We start from the raw sequence: 23,554 nt of genomic DNA on the forward strand, positions 1-23,554 counted from the left end.
AGGACTACACCTGCCCACTCTTCCTGGACAAGACTCTCCTTTTTGCTGCCTATATTTGGCCTTGCAGTAGCCAGTGGCAATTGCCAACTTTTGCAGGATTTGTTCCATGAATCCCAGCATAACTCAGAATATCAAGGAGGATAATCCACGATATCTGCTTTGAACTGGGTTATCTGAGTCCACACTTCCATATAATTCAGTTCAATGTGTATTTTATACAGCTGTGTGGAAGGGGCCCTAGAGTTGAAAGCGACCCCTAAGGCTAGAAATGCCTTAGCATTTAATCCATGTGTAAAACACTGTTCTGATAAGCATGTGACAAACTTAGGCAACTCCACTTAGGCGATCCCTCGTAGACCGAGAATGATGGTCCTCCAATTGCAGTGTCTGGGGGGTGGGTCTGTAGGTGGCTGAAGAGACCTATCCTTGAGAGTTGAGAGTCGTTCATTTTCGGACAGGTGCTTTGCCAGGTCATTTCTGATAGCAAAGCCAACTCTTGTGTATTCTCCGTTCTTCTTCAGGCAATCCCTTCCAGAAGTTGTAGCCTCCTTTGTCTTCCTTCAGCTGCCCCTCTCCTGCTCTCCGGGTCTCCCGAAGGGCTGTTATGTTGATCTTAAAGCGTCCCAGCTCCCTTGCAATGACAGCAGTCCTGCATTCGGGGCATTCACTGTCGTGTTGTTCAAGAGTGTCCGTATGTTCCATGTTCCAAAGTTCATTTTTCTTTTTTGGCTGCAGGGTGGTGACCCCTCTGGACGCGGCAGTCCAGTCAGGGTAAGAGAGGCAGACTATGTTTAGGGCACCTTTTCTAGCCTCTTCCCCGCATGGGGTGAGCAGAGCGGATCCTAAAAAGGGCTGCTCAGTCATGGATACAGCTGCTGGACTACTCAATTGCCTCGGTCCTTGAGGTTGAACGACTGAATCCATATCCACCGCCCACGTGCCAGTCTGTGACTAGGGGCTTCCAGATTTCACAGTCCTGCCCCCGACGCCACTAGCTGATCGCCATGGGACTTTTGTTGGTTTGTTTTTATTTTTCTGGCCTGTGCATGATTTTTTTTTTTTAATGCGTGGAGGTCAGTGCACGGCCAATCAACACACAGTCTTCACAGAGGGAGGTCTCATTGTTAGGGATTCCTCTTCTTCGGAAGGGGAACAGGAAAGTGCTCATGAATCAGAAGGGCAGTTGGAATCTGAGGAGGAGACTTTGCAAGTACCCACATTTCAGGAGAGGCAAAAGGAAACAGAGCAGAGACGTCAGTCAGCTAGAATAGCTGCCAGAAATGCAGCTGAGTAATTGGGAACTGCCCTAGCAGCTGTGAGAGGACTCAGGGCTATAAAGCAGAAGCAGGTGCAGCCAGCTCTTGCTGGTAACAAACTGACTCTTAGCTCCTCTTGTGCCTGCTTCAAGTCTGCCTCTGGGAAACTGCTTCTAAGGATTTATTGCTGTTTCTTTGTCTGAAGTAAGACTGCTATTTAATGTGGGAATTTATCAGAGACTAAGAACTGTGCTTGTCCAAAGACTTCCTTGCTTCCTTTTGCATTATTCCACTGAGTGTGCTGTACTTTTCGTTTTGAGGAAGTAAAGCAGTTTTCATTTATTTACTACAGTGTTTTATGGCTGTTCTTGAAAGACAAAACAGGACACCCAGCCAGTGGCATGGTTAACATGATGACGGTGGCTTCTCAGTCTGTTGCAGCCTTCTTCCGCCTTCACAGCCGTTGTAACATGCGCCACGTTATCCTCCGCCTGCTCCGCTGTTGGGGTCTTTGGGTCCTCGGATTTTTCTTGGTCTGGATCCTCCCCTGTGTTCCCTCTTGGGAGTGCATGACTCCAGTGGTTGCGCCCACAGGTTCATTGGAACACGCAAGCCTCCTTACCACAAACACCTGGGGAATGACTAAGAGGCTATAATGAAATGCCTGAAGAGATTGCAGAAAATGCATGCGCCCTGATCATGCGAAATGTACTGTAGGATGCAACATTTATTTGTCCCTCAGTGATGACAGGTCACCAGGTGCCTATATAAGGAGAAGGAAATGTTCGCTCTCTCTCCTCGTATGATCTCTTCTCTCCATACTGTGTTATCTTCGTGACTATATTTCTGTGTATCTCTCCGTGAATGAATCTTTTCTTGTAAGTACAAGCCTGATTGTGGATCGGATGCATCCTGAATTGTGCAGCTGTAAATAGTGGAACCACTGAAGATTAAAGCCTCCTGTTTTGGATGACAACTTCGTATTCGGTGGATTTATTAAAACAGTGTGCAGGAAGAAGGTCAGAAGTTAAATTGTCCTCTGCTGAAAGCTGATAAGCTATACTCTGCTGTGAATGGACTCTGCTGTTTTTGTTTGCTACTGTGGCATTTGTCAGACCAGTGTGCAGTGTTTAAGGGAGCTTGTGACTGGAAAACTGTAAGTCATGCAGCATCCCACCAACAAGGTCTTCTAGTCCAATGCCCTTCCGCCAGGCAGGAAGACACCATCCAAGCCCTCCCAAGAGATGGCCATCCAGCCTCTGCTTGAAAACCTCCAGATAAGGAGACTTCCCTGGACTCCCAGGTAATATATTCTATGGTTGAACAGTCCTAACTGTCAGGATTTCCCCCCCTAAGGTTTAGGTGTAATTTCTCCCCCTGTAATTTGAATCCATTCCTCTGTATCCTACGTAAGACTCTACCGCAGAAGAAAACAAGTTTCCCCCACCTCAATGGGATGGACCTTCAAATATTGAAACCTGGCTCTCATGTCCTTCTCTCAGCCTTCTTTCTCCAAGCTGAACATCCCCAGCTCCCTAAAACAATCCTCAATAGGATTCATTGTCTTCATACCCTTGTTTTGATTGCTCTTCTCTGAATATGTCCCGTCTTTTCCATCTCCTTCTTTGCTTGCTTTGCCCTAATTGGAGACAGGGTTATTATTCCAGGTGTGGTCTGGCCAAAGCGGATGAGAATGGGATTACTGACTTTCCTTGATCTGGACCCTCCTACTGATGGAGTCTAGAATCACATTGGCTTTTTTAGCTGCTGCATCACACTGTTGGCGTATGTTCAGCTTGCAGTCTACTAAGACTTCCCTCGATCCGGACATTAAACCTCCAAAAAACAATAGGATAGTTTCTCCCCTCTTGCCTCCCTGAGCCCTTCCTCAAGAGATACGAGTTATTTCTCTCCTTAAATCATCCAAGGAATAAATCCGCGTTCCCAAGGAATGCAAGAGAGAGCAATTCTGTCACTTTGCAAACCTCAGAAGGGACCTGAAAACTCTCTCCCCAGGGGTCCTGCTATGCAGCTCCCAATCTGAAGGAGAAATTGCATTGTGCTTGAAGTCAGACCTTAATTGAATGTGATATTTCTATGTTGCTACTTGGAGATCACAAATGCACACTGGAACTGGGTTCCCCTTAAATTCCTGTTCCAAACTGCCCAGGGATCTTGGGAGACTGGGCAAGAGAAGCAGAAGACCAGCAATATCAATAAAACAAATGAGTAGCAATCAAGATGTTCAAACTATTCTAAAAAATCTAGACAATGATTTAAAAATCATATTGAAATAACACAATGGTTGTCAATAAAATGTTAAGGCCGAACTTGCTCATTTGCAAGCCAACCTTCCTGGTGCTGGACTCCAAGGCGGAAGCATATTATGTTGTCCAACAGCTCTTCTTACCACCAGGAAAAGGCTCTGCAATCAACCAGGAACACAAAATGCTCTCCGTGGTTCCCCTGGAAATTCAAACATTTTGGAGCCAGATATCTGAGTAAGCTTAAGCCATCCTCTTTAAGGATTGCCTTCACTGAACTGTGATGCCCACCACAGATAACCAACCTGGACACAGTATATTATTTAAGAACATAGAAATGCTTGACCACTCCAACAACTATCATGTCAGACTACACAGAGAAGCCATTGAAATTCACAAGCATGTGGACAACTTCAACAGAAAGGAGGAAACCATGAAAATGAACAAAATCTGGCTACCAGTATTAAAAAAAAACCCTCAAAAATCAGAACAGTAAATAAGAAACAACACTCTGAAAACAGAGGAGTTCCATACATGGGCATCTAACGACTCCGAACAAAGGATGTCCCCAGGCAGGAAAGGCCAGGAGATGAAGCTTTTCAATGCTAATTAGGGTGATTAACTGCAACATTCACACTGGCCTCCAACTGACAAGAGTTCTTCTCTCACCCTGGACTTTCCACAGATATATATAAACCTTCCTTGCTTAGTTTCTCCATACCTCACAACCTCTGAGGATGCCTGCCATAGATGAGGGCGAAATGTCAGGAGAGAATTCTTCTAGAACATGGCCATACAGCCCGGAAAACATACAACAGCCCACCACAGTGTTAGATGGGTGTTGCCATTGTGTGCCACTGGAAAACAGTCTTTGCATCTGTAGGCAATGTCAGGTGGAAGACATTGTGCACTACTTGCTATAGTGACCCGAGAGAAAGATATTTTAAACCCCAGCTGATAAAAGACAATGGCTACTCTCTTGTAGAAGCGGTTCTGTTTTTACTAAGCAACTCAAATGATTATGTAACCTATGAAGTGGCCCTCTTTGATTTGTTTGCAAAAAGATCAGAAAGAGAGAGCTGGATAAAATTGCCATCAACTGCTATGGAGACTCAAGGGGCTAATTTGTCCCCCCCCCAGTAGCTATCAATAATTCACATTATTTTTTTGCTCTTTGTGTGAGCATGAAGTTTGCCTTTGTTTGTTATCTTGTGCTTCCTGTTTGCTTTGAGGGGACTATTCTGTACACCCTGCACCTGCACCTTTTTGTCATGGCCTTGGGCTAGGACAATAAACTATTTGATTGATCTTGCCATAAAGAAGTTCTTCCTAATGTTTAGGTGGAATCTCTTCCCCTGTAATTTGAATCCATGGATCCACCGAGACCGGGTCTCCAGAGCAGAGGAAGACAAGCTTTCTCAATGTGACATTTTTTTCCCCAAAGCTTAAACATGGCTGTCATCTCAGCCGTTTTTTATTCAAGCTAAACATCCCCAAATCCCAAAGCCTCTCCACAGAGGGATTCATGGCTTCCAGATGTTTTGGTGGCCCTTCTCTGGACTACTTCCACATTGTCCATCTCCTTCCCGAATTGCTTTGCCCAGAACTGGACACAGGACTATTATTCCAGGTAAGATCTAAACAAGGCAGAATGGAGTGGGACCATGACTTCCCTTGGTCTGGGCGCTAGACTTGATGCAGCCTAAAACCACATTGGCATTTTTAGCTGCTCCATCACCCTCTTTGCTCATGTTCAGCTCTCCTAAAACTCCTAGATCCCTTTCCTATGGACTGTTTTCAAGCCAGGTGCTCCCCATCCTATTTTTCTTTTATTGCCTAAGTGTTGTACATTTCTCCCTATTGAAGTTAATTTTGTTCGCTTTCACCAATCAGTGCTCTAATCTACGAGGGTTGAATGAAAAGTAATGCTTCCACCTTCGTAACTCCTCAACAGATGGCAGTCCTGGTACGCGGCAGGTCCTGCTTGTTCAGTAGACTCTCCTCTACAGTTCCATTTGGAAGGAAGCCTTGGCATTGAACGGTTGTGTTGTTAAAGTGTGAAGGATGGAACCCTGCGCAGACAGTCGGTCAATGCGATGTAAGCAACGTGCAGAAGGTGTCACCCCAAAGGAGATGCATCAGAGAATGCAAGCTGTTTATGGTGATCATGTTGATGTGAGTCCTGTGTGTCGTTGGCCCAGCAAGTTGAAAGATATTGAGGTGGGAACATCTGACTTGTGTGACAAACAAAGAGTTGGAAGTCCTGTGACAGCAACCACTGAGTTTCACAAGCAAAAGGTGGACAGATGGATTCAGGATGATCGATGTATCCCTCAGAGAGAAATTTCAAGCATCATCGGCATTTCACAAGAACGTGTGGGACACATTATTGCTTTGCTTGGCTATCGGAAGATCTGTGTACGATGGGTCCTGTGAGACACCGGTTACGGAAACAGAGTGTCAACTTCTTCCATGACAGCTTCAGAAAACTTGTTCATCGTTGGCAGAAATGTATCCAATTGTCTGGTGATCAGGTGGAAAAGTGAATAGTAGTAGTTAAAGAGCACGTTCTAAGGATTATTTCTGCGTTTGGATTTATTAAAATACTCCCATCCAAAACTTAATAATGAAGGTGGAGGCATTACTTTTCATTCAACCCTCGTACAAAGGTCATGTTGGATTCAACCCTATGATCCCATAAACAGAAACCGAATGGCTGTCGGGAGGGCTCAGATGGTGTCTTCTTGCCTGGCAGAATGGGTTGGGCTGGATGGCCTCTGGGGGACCCTTCCGGCTCGAGGATTCCATGATACCTCCTGGGACCGAGAAGGGCAGGGTCTGCTTCCAAGCCTTCCTTCCCTGCCAGGGAAAAGGACACACAAATCCACACCCGCTCTATTTTTCCGAATCGCAGTGGCAACAGATGGGGCGGCTGGCTGATCCCCGCTTTGTCCTTCAGAGCGACGACTTTTCAGCGCACACAACCACGTCCAGGGAAAGAGAGAGAGACGTTGCCTCCTTGTTGTTATTTGCCAGCAGGGTTTTGAGGGTAAACAGCACAGCCCGAAATAGCCGGGGTGACGGAGGGGAGAGCGCAGGATAAAGGGATCATTACCAAAAAACTTGAAATTAAAATGCGCGGTCCCACCCTTCCGGCCCAAGGGCTCCAGGTAATTAGTTCTGCAAGGCTAGCTGACCGGCTTAGCATTTGCAGAGGAGAAAAAGGACAGAAAAATCCAGGAGGCCGGAGGCTGGGGGGGAAAGGGGGGAGCTGTGTCCGCCGCTCTTTCGGAGGTTTGTAGCCTTGCTTTAATTAGCCTTAAGACAACTCAGCACTCCTATCTGAATAATCCATGTTCCTGGTTATTTATTCAGTTCCCTGCTGCTGTTGCTGAGCATTAGCCAGCCTCCACTAGCAGGAATATATCATGCCTTGCCTGGCGCCTCTCCTTTCAGCTTAGGCTTCCCACCAAATGCAACACTGAGCAAAGACAAGGGGAGCTCAGTTCTTGCCCTGCTTTGGATGCCTTTTGGGGTGCAGGGAATAGGTTATTGGGGGGAACAAAGCCAAGACCCAGATGGAGAAGATGGGACATTCAGAAGGATGTAAGAGAAAAAGAGGATCCACTTGTAGGCCCTCGAAAAACTCCCAGCTTCCAGGAACTAGGAGCCATTGAGATGTGTCTGCGTGTTGTATGTCTAATGGCATTGAATGTTTGCCACGTATGTGCGCATTGTGATACGCCCTGAGTCCCCTTTGGGGTGAAAAGGGTGAAATATAAATACTGTAAATAAATACTGTAAAAAGTATTTCAGGACAAAGGAGGGACTAACGTAGACTTCATATTGTTTCAGACTTTGATACAAAAGACAGTTTGGTGCAGTGGTTTGAGTGTGGGACTAAAAGTGCATCTACACAATGGAATTAATGCAGTGACCCTACTTTAATTGCCATGGCTCAGTGCTATGCAATCGTGGGAGTTGTAGTTTGGTGAGGCACCAGCACTCTTTGGCAGAGAAGGCTGAAGACCTTGGAAACCTACAACTCCCATAATTTCATAGAACTGAGCCATGGATGTTGAAGTGGTATCAAACTACATTGTGTGTCACTTCCAGGGAGGAGAAATAATACTACCATGTGCTAGAAAAGAGAGGTTTCACGAGGCACAGGCAAACTTTGACTCTCCAAGTGTTATGGACTCCAAGTCCTACAATTTCCTACAGGCTGTTAGGAATTGTGGGAGTGAAGTCCAAAACACGTGCAGGGACGGAGTTTGCTCATGTCTGCTCTATCCCATGAAACCCATTTAAAATACAGACGCTCAAAACACACACAATAAGCAATTCAAAAATACATTTGAAAACAAACGTAAAAACATTTAGAACATAATAATGAAGATGGGAAAAGTATAGACATTCAAAGGCTCCCATACAACGGCCGGTTAACAACCAAAGGTCTGTCTAAACAAGCAGAACAGCGGTAGAAATGACAGGGGAAGAAGGCAAACTAAGGTCCCGGATAATCGCGATTATCAAAACAGATAATACACATTATCTGCTTTGAACTGCGTTATCTGACTCTACATTGCCACATAATCCAGTTCAAAGCAGACAATCTGAACTTTAAATGGCAGTGTAGAAGGGGCCTAAGAGTACATCTGCAGTGAGGAATTTGTGCAGTTTGACAATACTTTAACTGCAAAGGTTAAATGCTATGGAATCCTGAGAGTTGTAGCCTGCACTTCAAGGCCAAAGACCTTGTGAAACTACAGCTCCCAGGATTCCATAACATTGAGCCGCTGCACTTCAAGTGGAGTCAAAACTGCAATGATTCTGAAGTGTGAATGAACTCTTAAAACCCTCATAGGTAATAATTTCACCATCTGAGAGCAGCCACTGAGGAGTCCCTGTCTCCCTTGTCCCTAGCAAATATGCTGAGTGTTGATATGACCAAAGCGGGACTGGAAATCGACACATACAGTGAAGTTGACACGCGCAGGTGCGCAGTGCTTGGTTACCTGAGCATGAGGTTCATCAGCTGGAGCCCCTCCCCCTTCAGGAAGCGCTCCCGGTTGGAGCTCAGCATCAGCGAGGAGCACAGTGAATCAAAGAGGTTCTCCATCATCTCCTGCTCCTCCGCGGTGCTGGGATTGTGGCGCTTGAACACCTAAAGGGAGGAGGAACCAAGAGCCATGAGTATCTGTTGCACCTAGAAAAATCAGAACTTCATGCACCAAACTCCATGGGTTGGCTCAATACAAGCTGAGCATCCCTTATCCAGAAATCAGAAATGCCCCAAAATGCCAAACTGACCACATGGCGGTTTGAGGTAGTGACACCTTTGCTTTCAATATACACCAGTTGTGTCATGCAAAACATTATTTAACATATTGTGCATAAAATGACCTTCAGGCTATGTGTATAAGTAATATAGGAATCATGAATGTATTTTGTATTTAGACTTGGGGCCCATCTCCAAGAGGTCTCACTACACTACGTAACAAAATTTTTGTTCCTGGGTTATAAATGTCATTTCCTAATTGATTCTATCACGAAAACATGGAAAAAGTTTATTAAACTTCAAAAACTTTGTTTTTGCAGGAGGAACACCCTGCAGCAAATTTCGCTCTAGTTTTTTAATGAATATCTCATTGAGTCTCAACCAATTTAACCTAGTTTGTGCCACAAAAACAAAGTTTCTGGAGTAGAGCAACTACTTTCAAAGTAAGGGACACACAATCAAACAGGAAATAACACATTCAAACCAGGAACAGATTTTTTCCCCCAAATTTTTTGCATAGTGTTATGTATGTATATTCAATAATAATAATAATAATAATAATAATAATAATAATAATAATAATAACAACAACAACTTTATTTTTATACCCCGCCCCATCTCCCCGAAGGGACTCGGGGCGGCTTACATGGGGCCAGACCCGATAAAACAAACAAAACAGTAACAAAGCAATAAAACAATTATCCCAGTAAAAACATCAACATCAATAAAAACAATCATTAAAATCAACAAGCAGGATACAGTGTTAAAAACAGGAGACGAATTCGTAGATCCCAGGCGAAATGCAGAGTGATACGAAATGGAAAAAGGAAATTTCACAGTTGGACAATAAAGTGCGGTATAAAATGGCAAGACAACAACAATGGGACTATTATGGAATGGACAGATAGATCAATCCAGCAACAACTAAACATCGAAGGCCTTTTGAAAGAGCCAGGTTTTTAAGCTCTTCCGGAAGGAGAGGAGGGTGGGGGCCTGCCTGATCTCTCTAGGTAGAGAGTTCCAAAGCCGGGGGGCCACGACGAAGAAGGCCCTCTCTCTCCCTCGTCCCCACCAACCGCGACTGCGAGGGTGGTGGGAGCGAGAGAAGGGCCTCCCCCGACGAGCGAAGAGAACGTGTGGGTTCATAGAGGGAGATGCGGTCTCTAAGGTAGGTGGGTCCCAAACCGTTTAGGGCTTTGTAGGTGATAACCTGCACCTTGAATTGGGCCCGGAAAGTAAATGGCAGCCAGTGAAGCTCCTTAAACAGGTATTCCAAAAATAGGTATTCCAAAATAAAAGTTACTTCTGATCCTAAACATTCTGGATAAGGGATAGTCAACCATGTATTTCGGGACAAAAGTAGGGACTAATGCAGACTTCATATTGTTTCAGACTTTGGTGCAAGAGAGAGTTTTGTACAGTGGTTTGAGTGTGGGACTAAAGGTGCATCTACACGATGGAATTAATGCAGAGTGACCCTACTTTAATTGCCATGGTTCTGTGCTATGCAACCCTGGGAGTTGTATTTGGTGAGGAACCAGCACTCTTTGGCAGAGAAGGCTAAAGACCTTGGAAAACTACAACTCCCATAATTCCATAGAACTGAGCCATGGATGTTGAAGTGGTATCAAACTGCATTAATTCTAAGCTGTAGATGCAAACTAGGTTGCGAATTCCTGCTTGGCAATCACATCTGGTTGGCCTTGGGCAAGTCACACTCTCTCGGCCTTAGAAGAAGGGAAAGGCAAGAAAGCAATCATGTCCAAGTAAAGCCATAATGTAAAAATCCAGGGTTGACCTGGAGGCACACAACAGCAACAAAACAACAACAAATCTACCGTATATACTCGAATATAAGCTGACCCGAATATAAGCTGAGGCATCTAATTTTACCACAAAAAAACTGGGAAATCATTGACTCAAGTATAAGCCGAGGGTGGGAAATTTAAGAAATAAAAATAGATACCAAAAAAATTACATTAAGTGAGGCATCAGTAGGTTAAATGTTTTTGAATATTTACATCAAGCTCTAATTTAAGATAAGACTGTCTAACTCTGATTAAATCATTATTCTCATCTTCAATGTAAATGTACTTATGTATCCTTTTAATAATAATAGAGTAAAATAATACATGTAATAATAATAATAAATACAGGAAAATAATACATGTAATAATAAATAGAGTAGAATAATAAATGTAATAATAATAATATCAGAATGAAATAATAAATGTATTATTATTATTATTAATAATAATAATAATAATAATAATAATAATAATAATAGAGTAAAATAAATGTAATAGTAGCAACAATAATAGAGTACAATAATAAATGTAATAATACCAATAATAATAGAGAAAAATAATAAATGTACCATATATTCTCGAGTATAAGCTGACCCAAATGTAAGCCAGCCAGGATCCTCACCTGAGTATAAGCCGAAGGGGGCTTTTTTAGTCCTAAAAAAAGGGCTGAAAAATTAGGCTTATATTCAAGTATATACAGTATATGTATATGTATTAGTACTTAATTTATATCCAAAGTGACACAGATTCTTCTCCACCTTGTGGTTCAGGAGTTCTCCGTCTCCTCCCTCAAGTCTGAGTCTCAACTTCCAACTCTTTCTCCTCTTGTTTTGCTCACAGATCCACAGAAACACGCGCAGGCACACACAGCTATGGCTCCGGGGTTCTCCGGGGCAGGCAAAATGGCAGGGGATTACTCACCGATAACTGCTGAAGCAGCACATCAATTCCATCCAGTTCCCCAAGCAATTCCCGGTTGTCTACAGGAAGGGAGAGAGGGGAGGAAAAATGAAACCGGCTGTCAGGTTTTACAGCCATCTAACACGGATATATCAGCAGACAAAATCAATATGGCTTGACAGAGCGCACAAGATGCTGAAAGGACTGGGAGAGGGATGGAGAGAGAGAGAGAGAGAGAGAGAGAGAGAGGACACGCACTCATGCAAAAGGCAAATAGGGCAAAAGCCGTCTCGGATTCGTCCCCTGACCGTCCACACGAAATATCAACGGCAAGGCTTGAGGGTTGTGGGCAGAACAGCTTACCATCTTTATTCTGGAGAAGAATGGCCAGCACCTCGCTGCAGTAGAGCTTGTTGGCATCAAAGGGCATCTTGGCCTGTTCAAGAAACAAAGTGGAGATATAAGATGCTGATAAGATGGAACGTGTCCAGAGAAGGGCGGCCAAAATGGTCAAAGGTATACAAACTATGAATCCCTCTGGGGAGCAGCTGAGGGAGCTGGGGATGTTTAGCTTGGAAAAGAGAAGGCTGAGAGAAGGGGAGAAGAGACGAATGTTTAAATATCTGAAAAGGAGATTCTATTCAGGAAGGAGAAGGCTTGTTTTCTGATGCTCCAGAGACCGGATGCAAACTATAGGAAAGCAGATTCCTCCAATCAGAGTTCAAATATGTCTTGTTGAAGGCTTTCATGGTCGGAAACACTGAATTGTTGTGACTTTTTTGGGCTGTATGGCCATGTTCCACTAGCGGTGCTACTGGAACATGCCCATAAAGCACGAAAAACTCACTGCAACCCAGAGTTAAAATAGAAGGCATGCTGATCAAATTTGCAGATGATTCCAAATCAGGAGGGAGAACAAATACTCCAGAGAACAGGATCCAACATGACCCTCATAAGCCCCTTCTACACTGCCATAAAATACCAATTATCTGCTTCAAAGTAGATTATATGGCAGTGTTGACTCATGTTGTTGTTGTTGTTGTTTTTGTTGTTATATTGATTTATACCCCACTGTATCTCCACTCATTGGGTTCATTTGGGCTCTTTCTACACAGCTGTATAAAATTCAGATTGTCTGCTTTGAACTGGATTATATGGCAGTGTAGAACCGTATATGGAGCCCCTGGTGGCACAGCGTGTAAAGCACTGAACTGCTGAACTTGCGGACCAGGGAGCAGAATGAGCACCCACTATTAGCCCCAGCTTCTGCCAACCTAGCAGTTCAAAAACATGCAAATGTGAGTAGATCAATAGGTATTGCTCCGGCAGGAAGGAAATGGAGTTCCATAAAGTCATGCCAGTGTCCACATGACCTTGGAGGTGTCTACGGACAACGCCGGCTCTTCAGCTTAGAAATGGAGATGAGCACCATTCCCCTGAGTCTTAAGTCCACAACTGGACTTAATGTCAGGGGAAAACCCTTACCTTTCCTAGACTCATATAATCCAGTTCAAAGGCAATAATGTGGGTTATCTACTTTGATAAATAATTTGGATTATCTGCTTTGCACTGGATTATATAAGTCTACATTGACATATAATCCACTTCAAAGCAGATAATCTGCATTTTATATGGCAGTGCAGAAGGGGCCTTAGTGGACCAGAAGATGAACATGAGCCAACAGTGTGATGCCACAGCCGAAATAGCCAGTGAGAACAATGTTCAGATCGAGGGAAGTGATAAACCCTCTTCTCTTCTTCCGCTTTGGTCAGACCTCACCTGGAAGAATAACCCTGTGTCCAGTTCTGGGCAAAGCAACTGAAGAGGGATATGGACCAAATGGAAGGTGAGCAGAGAAAGGCACCATGAGTTCATGTTTAAATATCTGAAAGGGTGTTATGTTGAAAAGAGAGAAGGGAAGAAGCTTATTTCCCATGCATCCCTAGGTGGTGGAACGGGTTGGGCTGGATCCCCTTTGGGTCTCTTCCAAATCTAGGATTCTATGAAAGTAGTTAAGGCAGGAATCCTCCATCCCTAGCATTGCTTTTGGGCTCAGTTGGGTCAAAGAGTTGCAAGGACTATTTCCAAGGATTAGTACTTGGCCTCTATACGGGTTTTGTATGGACATGGGATATATGGACAAATTCCGACCCTCCAGGTGTTTTGGACTTCAACTCCCACAATTGGAATTGTGGGAGTTGAAGTCCAAAACACCTGGAGGGAGGCCCCAAGTTTGCCCATGCCTGAGCTATTCCATGGGCGAGATAGACATGTCTTGCTTGCTTTTGGAAAGCCCAGGCGACTGCTGCTCCTTTGCAGAGGAGGGTGATTTGCAGCCTTGTCCTGGGAGAGTGTCAGCAGTTTTCGGAACGATGGAGAAAGGTATTTAAAAACCAGCAGGAAGCTGGGTCAGGAGTCTGGTCCTGAGAGGGAGGACATTGTGCATGCTTTCAGCCACCCTGAACTTGTCTTCATTTGTAAGCTGTCTCCAGCCCTAGAGAAGGGCAAAAGGCCCAAAACAAACACTGAAGAGTCAGCCATAATTTCAGGAGGAGTCAAGCGCAGACCCAATGAATGGCAGCTGCGACAAAAGGCACCCTCGGTGATGCATCTCTTTTTAACAAATATGCAGCATCCCACTGCTTCCCTTTACCTGTGCCATTTGCTAGGTTCCCTATGCTGCTACATGTAACCACCATTAAGTTGTATTCCTGGCTTTGCAGAGGGATGAGCTGGTGCCTGTTGGAAGAGCACTTTGGTTTTCTCGATGTTCAATGAGAGGCCGAGCTTCTCATATGCTTCTGCGAAGGTGTTTAGAGTGGCTTGTAGGTCTTCTTCTGAGTGCACACAGAATATGTTGTCATCGGCATATTGGAGTTCTATAACAGATGTTGTAATGACCTTGGTTTTGGCTCTCAGTCTGCTGAGGTTAAATAGCTTGACATCTGTCTGATAGATGATTTCCACACTGGTGGGAAGCTTCCCATCAACAAGGTGAAGTACAACTTAATGGTGTCACATTAGAAAATGTTGACCATTTCCGCTCCCTTGGCAGCCACCTCTCCACAAAAGTCAACATCGACACTGAAATACAACACCGCCTGAGCTCTGCGAGTGCAGCATTTTTCCAAATGAAGCAGAGAGTGTTTGAGGATCGGGATATCCGTAGAGAGACCAAGGTGCTTGTTTACAAAGCCATTCCCCTCCCAACCCTGCTCTATGCCTGTGAAACGTGGACGGTCTACAGACGTCACACCCAACTCCTGGAGCGTTTCCATTAGCATTGCCTCAGAAAAATCCTGCAAATCTCTTGGGAAGACAGGCGGACAAATGTCAGCGTGCTGGAAGAAGCAAAGACCACCAGCACTGAAGCGATGCTCCTATGCCATCAATTCCGCTGGACTGGCCACCTTGTCCGAATGCCCGATCACTGTCTCCCAAAGCAGTTGCTCTACTCTGAACTCAAGAATGGGAAACAGAATGTCGGTGGGCAGGAAAAGAGATTTAAAGATGGGCTTAAAGCCAACCTTAAAAACTGTGGCATAGACACTTTGAACTGGGAAGCCCTGGCCCTTGAGCACTCTAATTGGAGGTCAGCTGTGACCAGCAGTGCTGCAGAGTTCAAAGAGGTACGAATGGAGGGCTTAAGGGAGAAACGTGCCAAGAGGAAGGCCCGTCAAGCCAACACTGACCGGGACCGCCTTCCACCTGGAAACCGATGTCCTCAATGCGGGAGAACATGAAGATCAATAGGTCTCTTCAGCCACCTAAGAACCCACCCCCAAGACACCAGAGATGGAAGACAATCCTCCTCGAGCTACGAGGGATCGCCTAAGTAAGTAAGTACATGTAACCCTATGCTACACTTCCCCTAGAAGTTGCTATATAATTGTGTTGGTGGGTCTAGCAAATTCCTGGCATTCTCTTTGTTCACCAGTTTCATATAACCATACAACGGGACTGAGATAGAGAGAGCAAACAGCACTTTGGAGGAATTATGTGCATGCTTTAAAGCAAGGAAAACACAGTAAAAAAACCTCACAAACACACAAAAATGTTTTTAGATTAGAGCAGTAAAAGATCAGCAGTTGATTGTTCCCTTTCTGTGCTAGAAGTTTTTCCTTCTCCACAAGATTTGCAGCAACAGAAAGGTTCCACCATTCGGACAGCCTCCTGGCCGTGGCCCATTGAAAGCAACTGGAGCAGAGCGAAAGGGATCAGAGGAAGCAAGCTGGAGGCTCATCTGCACCGGCCATAATGGATTTCTTTCCTTACATTTGCAGCAGCCCCTGTTTTACTGAAGGGAGAGATTACGGCTGAGACCAAATACAACAGGACAACCAAACAATTCATTTGGCTCACTGAAGCCCAAGATGGAGGAGACCTGAGAGAACACTGATTCTGGGAACTAGGACATGAGGGAATGGATCCAAATAACAGGAAAAAAAAAGATTCCATCTAAACCTTAGAAAGACCTTGCCGACTGTAAGAACTGTCCAGAAGTGGAACAAACCACCTTGGAGGCCTGTAGAGTCTTCTTCTCTGGGGATTTTTAAGCAGAGGCTGGAAGTCCATCTGCTAGAAAGGCTTGGGTTGCGTCTTCCTGCCTGGGAGAAGAGGGCTAGACTGGATGGCATTTGGGGAACTCTTCCAACTCTAGGATTCTGCATATGGCCAATCAACAGATGGTTTGGCAGATACCTTCTTGCAGAATGGTTCACCTAATGTGATCGTACCTCATGAGCTAGTGGCTCAGGATCATTTAGTTGGATCATTTCCACCTGAACATTAGGAAGAACTTCCTCACTGCGAGAGCTGTTCGGCACTGGAACTCTCTGCCCCGGAGTGTGGTGGAGGCTCCTTCTTTGGAGGCTTTTAAGCAGAGGCTGGATGGCCATCTGTCGGGTGTGCTTTGAATGAGATTTTCCTGCTTCTTGCAGGGGGATGGACTGGATGGACAGGGGGATGGACATGAGGGGGGATGGACATGAGGTTTCTTCCACTTCTATGATTCTATGACAACAATCCTGAAGGTTGGGATTGAAACCAGCTCTCAGCCATGGAAACCCATGGGGTGGCTGTGGGCAAGTCACACTCTCTCAACCTTAGGCAAACATGTTATCCAAACAAATCTTTTCAAGAAAACATCTTAGGGCTTCTATACAGCAGAAAGGAGTTAAAGGCACACAACAAATTCCTGTGTTGTGGACTGTGGAAAGAATGGATGAGGGAATGCTGGTGGAAGGCTCAGCAGTATTGCTGGAGCTCAGCAGTGAATGGCAGCTTCCTCAGCCATGCCCTGATATAAAATCTATGGAAGAAGTGGTTACTGAGTCTGCTGACCAGTGCAAGAGACTTATAAAATAGACTGAGAAGTAAACTGTTCCTGTCTTTGAGGAATTAAGGAAAGAAAGGTATCAGCTGCTAAGATCATTGATGCAGGAACAGGTAACACCTGTGAAAGCAGGCTTTAAGGGGCTGAAGATTGTTATCTGTTTGCTGGCTGCAACGTCAGTGCTTGAGCCTGGCCTCAATCTCTCATGCTCCCTGAAACCTGGACTAGCCTTGGACGTTGGTGTTGGACTTTGACTCAACCTTATATTCTGATAATTGGCTCTTGATCCTGGAATGGAAATTTGGATTCCTCTCTTGTGTTTTCCCGTAACTCAGTGGATTTATTGACTCGACCATGGACTGTATGCATGCTCTGATTGCATTTAGGGGTTGAAGTTTTGACAGCCTGCGCATACCAGTGCTTAGGATTCCTGCTTAGTTTCCAGGACGAAACCTTCTTGAGATCACAATTTTATCTTGAGGAGCAGAGTTGGAAGAGACCCTTGAGGTCATGTAGTCCTCCTTCCTTCTACCAAGCAGGAATACACAAAGCCCTCCTGACAGATGGCCATCCAGCCTCTGTTTAAAATCTTCCAGAGAAGGAGGCTCCACCAGACTCTGAAGAAGCATGTTTGGAAACAAGCCCCATATGCCTTGAAGGGAGGGAGGGAGGAAGCATCTGAAAGGGATCCCTGAGCTGCCAATTCCAGGGGAAGAGCATCTGTTAAGGCAGACGAGTCGGCAAATGACAGCCCAAAAGACTAGTCAGTTCCATTGTGACCCTCCTCCATTCGGGGATCAAAAGGAAACGAGCCCTCCCTCCCCATCTGCGTCTCATCAAACCCAGGAGAATCCCAGAATGGAAGATAGGAAACGGTGCCCACAAAGCCCCAGGAATGGTGTAGGTGCCGTTGGTGCCTTGAAATGGGGAAACCGCTCTGCCACTTGCGTCTTGCCCAAGTTTCTAAGTCTTTGAATTGGCAGGAGAAATTACAGCGCCGAGAACACTTCTGCACTCCAGGGAAAGCTGCCTAGAATGAAATTAGACAAATGGCTTTTCTTTGCGTGGAAATCACAGCTACGGTGTGAGCCGCAATGAGACATCACAGGCTGTTTCTGCTAACAAGCACATGGGGGTCACTGCGAAACATCTGCGGATTTTTGCAACTGATGGCATATTCTTTACAGGGATATATCAAGGAAAATAGGATTCCATTCCTGCTAAATGTAAAACCAAAGCCTTGCTCGTTAGTAGTTCAGCCAGAAGTTTGTCCAAAAGGAAAGAACAGAACATGGAATCTGAGTTGCGATGCGCATTCATCCCTCTCACGGATACTGTTGCCCACAGTCCAAGTTCCACTTAGAATCATAGAATCCCAGAGCTGGAAGGGATCCCCAGAGGCCATCCAGTCCAACCCCCTTCTGACAGGTTGCAAGGCACAATCCAAGCACTCCCAACAGAGGGACATCAGGAGAAGGAGGCTTCACCAGACTCCCATTTCCTGCCATTTTAATCATTGCTCCATGCTCCATCCTAGTCTGCAGAGCAGCAGAAAACAAGCTTGGCCCTTTCTCAATGTGATATCCTTTCAGATATTTAAACATGGCTCTCATCTCTCCTCTCAGCCTTTTCTTCTCCAAGCTCAACATCCTCAGCTCCCTCAGAGGGATTTGTGGTTTCCAGACCTTTGAACATTTTGATTGTCTTCCCCTGGAAACCTTCCACCTTGTCAATATCTATGACTTCCTTCAATTATTATTATTATTATTGGCTTTAATTATACTGTGGAGACTCAAGGCTGCTAACAGTTCCACAATGGGACACTCTGCTCCCATGGATGCAACTCAGAATCACATTGGCCTCTTTAGCTGATGCATGACACTGCTGATTTATGTTTGGCCAACCTCAAGGCACCATGTCAACAGAATGAGATTCAATAAATGCTTGTTAGCACCCTTACAGTTGAGGAGAAAAGTCAGCAGGGAAAGAGTGAGACCAACTGGGTGGTTGGGGAGGGAACACAACAGAGCAACCAGTGACTGAAGGAACTTTGTTGTGTGATATTTTTAGGAACCATCAGCTAGGTAGTTCCTAAAGACCTAGGGACAGGGAGGGCAGAAGTTTCAAAAAATCCAAACAGACTCAGAGTTCTCTACTCTGGCTGCTTTTGCAAGGTTGTGACTCTTCCCAAGGGATGCCTGTAAGTCGTAGAATCACAGAATAATAAAATTAAAAGAGACCACATGGGCCATCTAGTCCAACCCACTGCCATGCAGGAAAAGCACAATCAAAGCACCTAGGCAGATGACCATCCAGGAAAACGAAGGATTGGGGGAAATCCAACCCCAAATAGGGAAACAAGTTGTCCAGGAACACCTGGCCTCTCTAAACGAATTCAAGTCCCCAGGGCCAGACCAGCTACATCCAAGAGTATTGAAGGAATTAGCGGAAGTTATTTCAGAACCACTAGCAATTATCTTCGAGAGTTCTTGGAGAACGGGAGAAGTCCCAGCAGATTGGAGGAGGGCAAATGTGGTCCCTATCTTCAAGAAGGGAAAAAAGAACGACCCAAACAATTACCGTCCGGTCAGCCTCACATCGATACCAGGCAAGATTCTGGAAAAGATCATCAAGGAAGTGGTCTGCGAACACTTAGAAACAAATGCGGTCATTGCTAATAGTCAACACGGATTTACCAAAAACAAGTCATGCCAGACTAATCTGATCTCTTTTTTCGATAGAGTTACGAGTTGGGTCGATACAGGGAATGCTGTGGATGTAGTGTACCTGGATTTCAGTAAGGCCTTCGACAAAGTCCCCCACGACCTTCTGGCAAACAAACTAGTAAAATGTGGGCTAGACAAAACTACGGTTAGGTGGATCTGCAATTGGCTAAGCGAACGAACCCAAAGGGTGCTCACCAATGCGTCGTCTTCATCATGGAAAGAAGTGACAAGTGGAGTGCCGCAGGGCTCCGTCCTGGGCCCGGTTCTGTTCAACATCTTTATTAACGACTTAGACGAAGGGTTAGAAGGCACGATCATCAAGTTTGCAGACGACACAAAACTGGGAGGTATAGCCAACACTCCAGAAGACAGGAGCAGAATTCAAAACGATCTTGACAGACTAGAGAGAATGGGCCGAAACTAACAAAATGAAGTTCAACAGGGACAAATGCAAGATACTTCACTTCGGCAGAAAAAATGGAAATCAAAGATACAGGCGTCCCCCAGCCTGGCTTGACAGCAGTGTGTGCGAAAAAGACCTTGGAGTCCTCGTGGACAACAAGTTAAACATGAGCCAACAATGTGATGCAGCAGCTAAAAAAGCCAACGGGATTCTGGCCTGCATCAATAGGGGAATAGCGTCTAGATCCAGGGAAGTTATGCTCCCCCTTATTCTATTCTGCCTTGGTCAGACCACACCTGGAATACTGTGTCCAGTTCTGGGCACCACAGTTGAAGGGAGATGTTGACAAGCTGGAAAGCGTCCAGAGGAGGGCGACTAAAATGATTAAGGGTCTGGAGAACAAGCCCTATGAGGAGCGGCTTAAAGAGCTGGGCATGTTTAGCCTGCAGAAGAGAAGGCTGAGAGGAGACATGATAGCTATGTACAAATACGTGAAGGGAAGTCATAGGGAGGAGGGAGCAAGCTTGTTTTCTGCTGCCCTGCAGACTAGGACACAAGGGAACAATGGCTTCAAACTACAGGAAAGGAGATTCCACCTGAACATCAGGAAGAACTTCCTCACTGTGAGGGCTGTTCGACAGTGGAACTCTCTCCCCCGGGCTGTGGTGGAGGCTCCTTCCTTGGAGGCTTTTAAGCAGAGGCTGGATGGCCATCTGTCGGGGGTGCTTTGAATGTGATTTCCTGCTTCTTGGCAGGGGGTTGGACTGGATGGCCCATGAGGTCTCTTCCAACTCTACTATTCTATGATTCTATGAAAAGCCTCCAAGAAAGAAGCTTCCACTGCTGAACAACTCTTCTTACAGTCACGAAGTTCTTTCTAATGTTCAGGTGGAATCTCCTTTCCTGCAATAAAACAAGCCTGCTCCCTCTTGCTTATGACACCCTTTCACATATTTATGCATGGCTCCCATGTCTTCTCTCAACCTTCTCTTCTGCAGGCTAAATAGACCCAGCTCTTTAAGACACTCCTCATTGGAATTCATGGTCTCCAGACCTTTGATCATTTTAGTCTCCTTCTGCCTCTGGACACTTTCCACCTTATAGTCAATATCTCTTGAAATGTGGAGCCCAGAACTAGACACAGTGATATTCCAGGTAAAGTCGTCTGATCAAAGCCGAATAGAGAGGCACCATGACTTTCTCTGGCTCAGTTCTTTTTTAGGAGCCTACCCAGGATTTTATCAAAGTATGTTTACTGTATATATGATCTTATTTGTTTTATTGATTTATTTTTGTATCGTTGAGCTTTTATATTGTCTGTTTGCCTATGCTTGGGCCCATGTAAGCCACCCCGAGTCCCTTTGGGGAGATGGGGCGGAGTATAAAAATAAAGTTGTTGTTGTTGTTATTCCCTCAATCTGGACACTGGACTCCTTTTGATGCTGCCCAAAATCCCAGTGGCTTTTTTTCACTGCTGCATCACACTCTTGGCTCATGTTCAACTTGTTGTCCACCAAGTCTCCAAGATCTTTGTCACATGCATCTCTGTTGTTGAGCCATCTTGTATCTTTGCATTTCATTTTTTCTGCTGAAGTGCCTCAACACACCAGAGCATAAATCCACTTTAAATCTGGTTTCTGCCTCCTGTAGAATTCTGGGGTTTGTTGTTTGGCGAGGCCCAGGACCTGTCTGGCTTAGCTGTTTAAAGTCTTCTCCCTAAAGTTGATTTAAAGTGAATCCAAGCTATAGTGCGATGAGGTCCTATGTGTAGTATCTTACATTTGTCCTTGGTGGGATTCATTTTGTTAGTTTTGGCTCAGCACTCTAATCTGTTGAAGTCATTTTAAAGTCAGGCATGGGCAAACTTCGGCCCTCCTTCAGGTGTTTTGGACTTGCACTGTTGTGGGAGTTGACGTCCAGAACACCTGGAGGAGGGCCAAATTTTGCCCATGCCTGTTGTAAGTGGAAAGAAGCCTGCGCTCACCTTTAGCCTCTTGAGGAGCCACTGCATGAGGCCCTGCTGAGCGGCATCCGAACACATTTCCGGACGGAACTCTGCCATGTTTTCAATGATTGCTGGAGTGGGGAAAAGGGGGTGGGGGAGAGAGAGGAGAGATTGTCAGTTCCAGATTTCCAGCTGACACAAAGAGGATCCCTTCCTGTCATCTCCGCATTCTCAGCATGTGTCAGCTTCTCCTTTTTGAATTGCCAGGCATTAATTAGGGCATCACAGTTTTAAAATAAAAGGAGAGGGAGTGGGTTCCTCCTCCTCCTTTCTCTTTGAAGTAAGTGTTGTTCGGATGCGGCACCTGGGAACGGCTTTGGTGTCATTTTCAACAAGGTAATTTGGAAAGGGCACTTCTATGGTTAGAGAAGGCGTTGCCTTAAAAAACCCACACACGTGGACAGGTACTTGTCTCTTTCCAAAGGGCAACCAAGCTCTCATTTTTAAACATTCAGATCAATAGGAATTTCTAGTCCCACTGATAAAAATAAATCTCTCCTTTCACGAAATTGCTGGAAGAAAAGAAGCATCAACAATGGTCGATAGCACATTCTGAATAACTGATAAACCAGTATCACTTAATAAGATTGGGAGGGATTAAACAAAAATGGATTGGTTATACAGAATTACATAAGTTTTGTGTAATGCAAAAAGAGAGGAAGCATGTTAAGGACAGAGTGATATATGGTAATTTTTTATTTAATACTATTTAATATAAGACAATATAAGAAGGAAAAAGAAGATACAACTAATAGATTAAAATTAGATTTGTTATAGAGGATATATAGAATCTCCAATCTCTTATAATGTGCATTAATGGAACAGAGATGAAGATTTAGCTGTAACAACAATAACTTTGTACAAGATCCTCCCTCCCGTTTTGACAAACCCCACTTTTCTTTTTGTTCTCTCTTTGTGGCATATTAGATATTTGTAAAGGGTTAGCCAATTAATAACAACTCTTATCTCATTATTATCCTTTCTCCCCTCACCCCCATTCCCTCAGTGTGAAATTATTTATATTTAATTTGGAAATGCTTAATAAAAATTATTGACCATCAACAATGGTCTTGTTGTAACCTGGTCAGATTCTGAGTGTTCAGATGAGAACGAAGGGGATGCTGGGAGAGATTCAGAGGGCCCAGAGGAGAAGGGAAGAGGCCCAGAGAGAGGTGTTTTGGAATCTCCTCCTGGCAGTTTCCAAGAGACTGGAGAAAGCGAGATCCCTTTCCATGGGAACTTGCCAGAAGTGCAGGCTGAGAGAAATATGGGGGACAAATGTTTGTTTAGGTCAAGGAGATTGGAGGTGCGGAGACAGGGCATGCAACAAAGACAGACTCACTTTTCCCAGAGAATTAGAGATAAGGAACAGAGAAGCAAGTGCATGAGAAATGATGTCATGGGAGGATCTGGGGCTTTTAAAATGGTTCCTGGTGGTACAATCTTTGAGAAAGCAACACTGTGTTCAGGTAACGAGTTCTCGTTTTTTTGGGCATGTGTTCTTGGAATTCATGTACTCAAGTTTCTAAACTGTTCCTGCTTCCTGTTCCTGTGTGGTGTAGTTTGCCTGCCTTGG

At 44.9% G+C, this 23,554-nt stretch overlaps 1 protein-coding gene across 1 annotated transcript in view; it reads right to left on the bottom strand.

The window, feature by feature from the left end:
- ctnnbl1 (catenin beta like 1) overlaps positions 1–23,554 on the bottom strand; it is a 168,888-nt gene that overhangs the window by 69,155 nt on the left and 76,179 nt on the right. Inside the window, exons 7-10 of the mRNA XM_062979756.1 lie at positions 21,958–22,049; positions 11,873–11,945; positions 11,531–11,589; positions 8,539–8,687 (exon numbers count right to left, since the gene is read on the bottom strand). Coding sequence (XP_062835826.1) covers positions 8,539–8,687; positions 11,531–11,589; positions 11,873–11,945; positions 21,958–22,049 — 373 coding nt within the window. The remainder of the gene's footprint in view (positions 1–8,538; positions 8,688–11,530; positions 11,590–11,872; positions 11,946–21,957; positions 22,050–23,554) is intronic.

Source organism: Anolis carolinensis, chromosome 4 (genome assembly GCF_035594765.1).
Source record: "Anolis carolinensis isolate JA03-04 chromosome 4, rAnoCar3.1.pri, whole genome shotgun sequence".
In the NCBI taxonomy this organism is placed as follows: domain Eukaryota; kingdom Metazoa; phylum Chordata; class Lepidosauria; order Squamata; family Dactyloidae; genus Anolis; species Anolis carolinensis.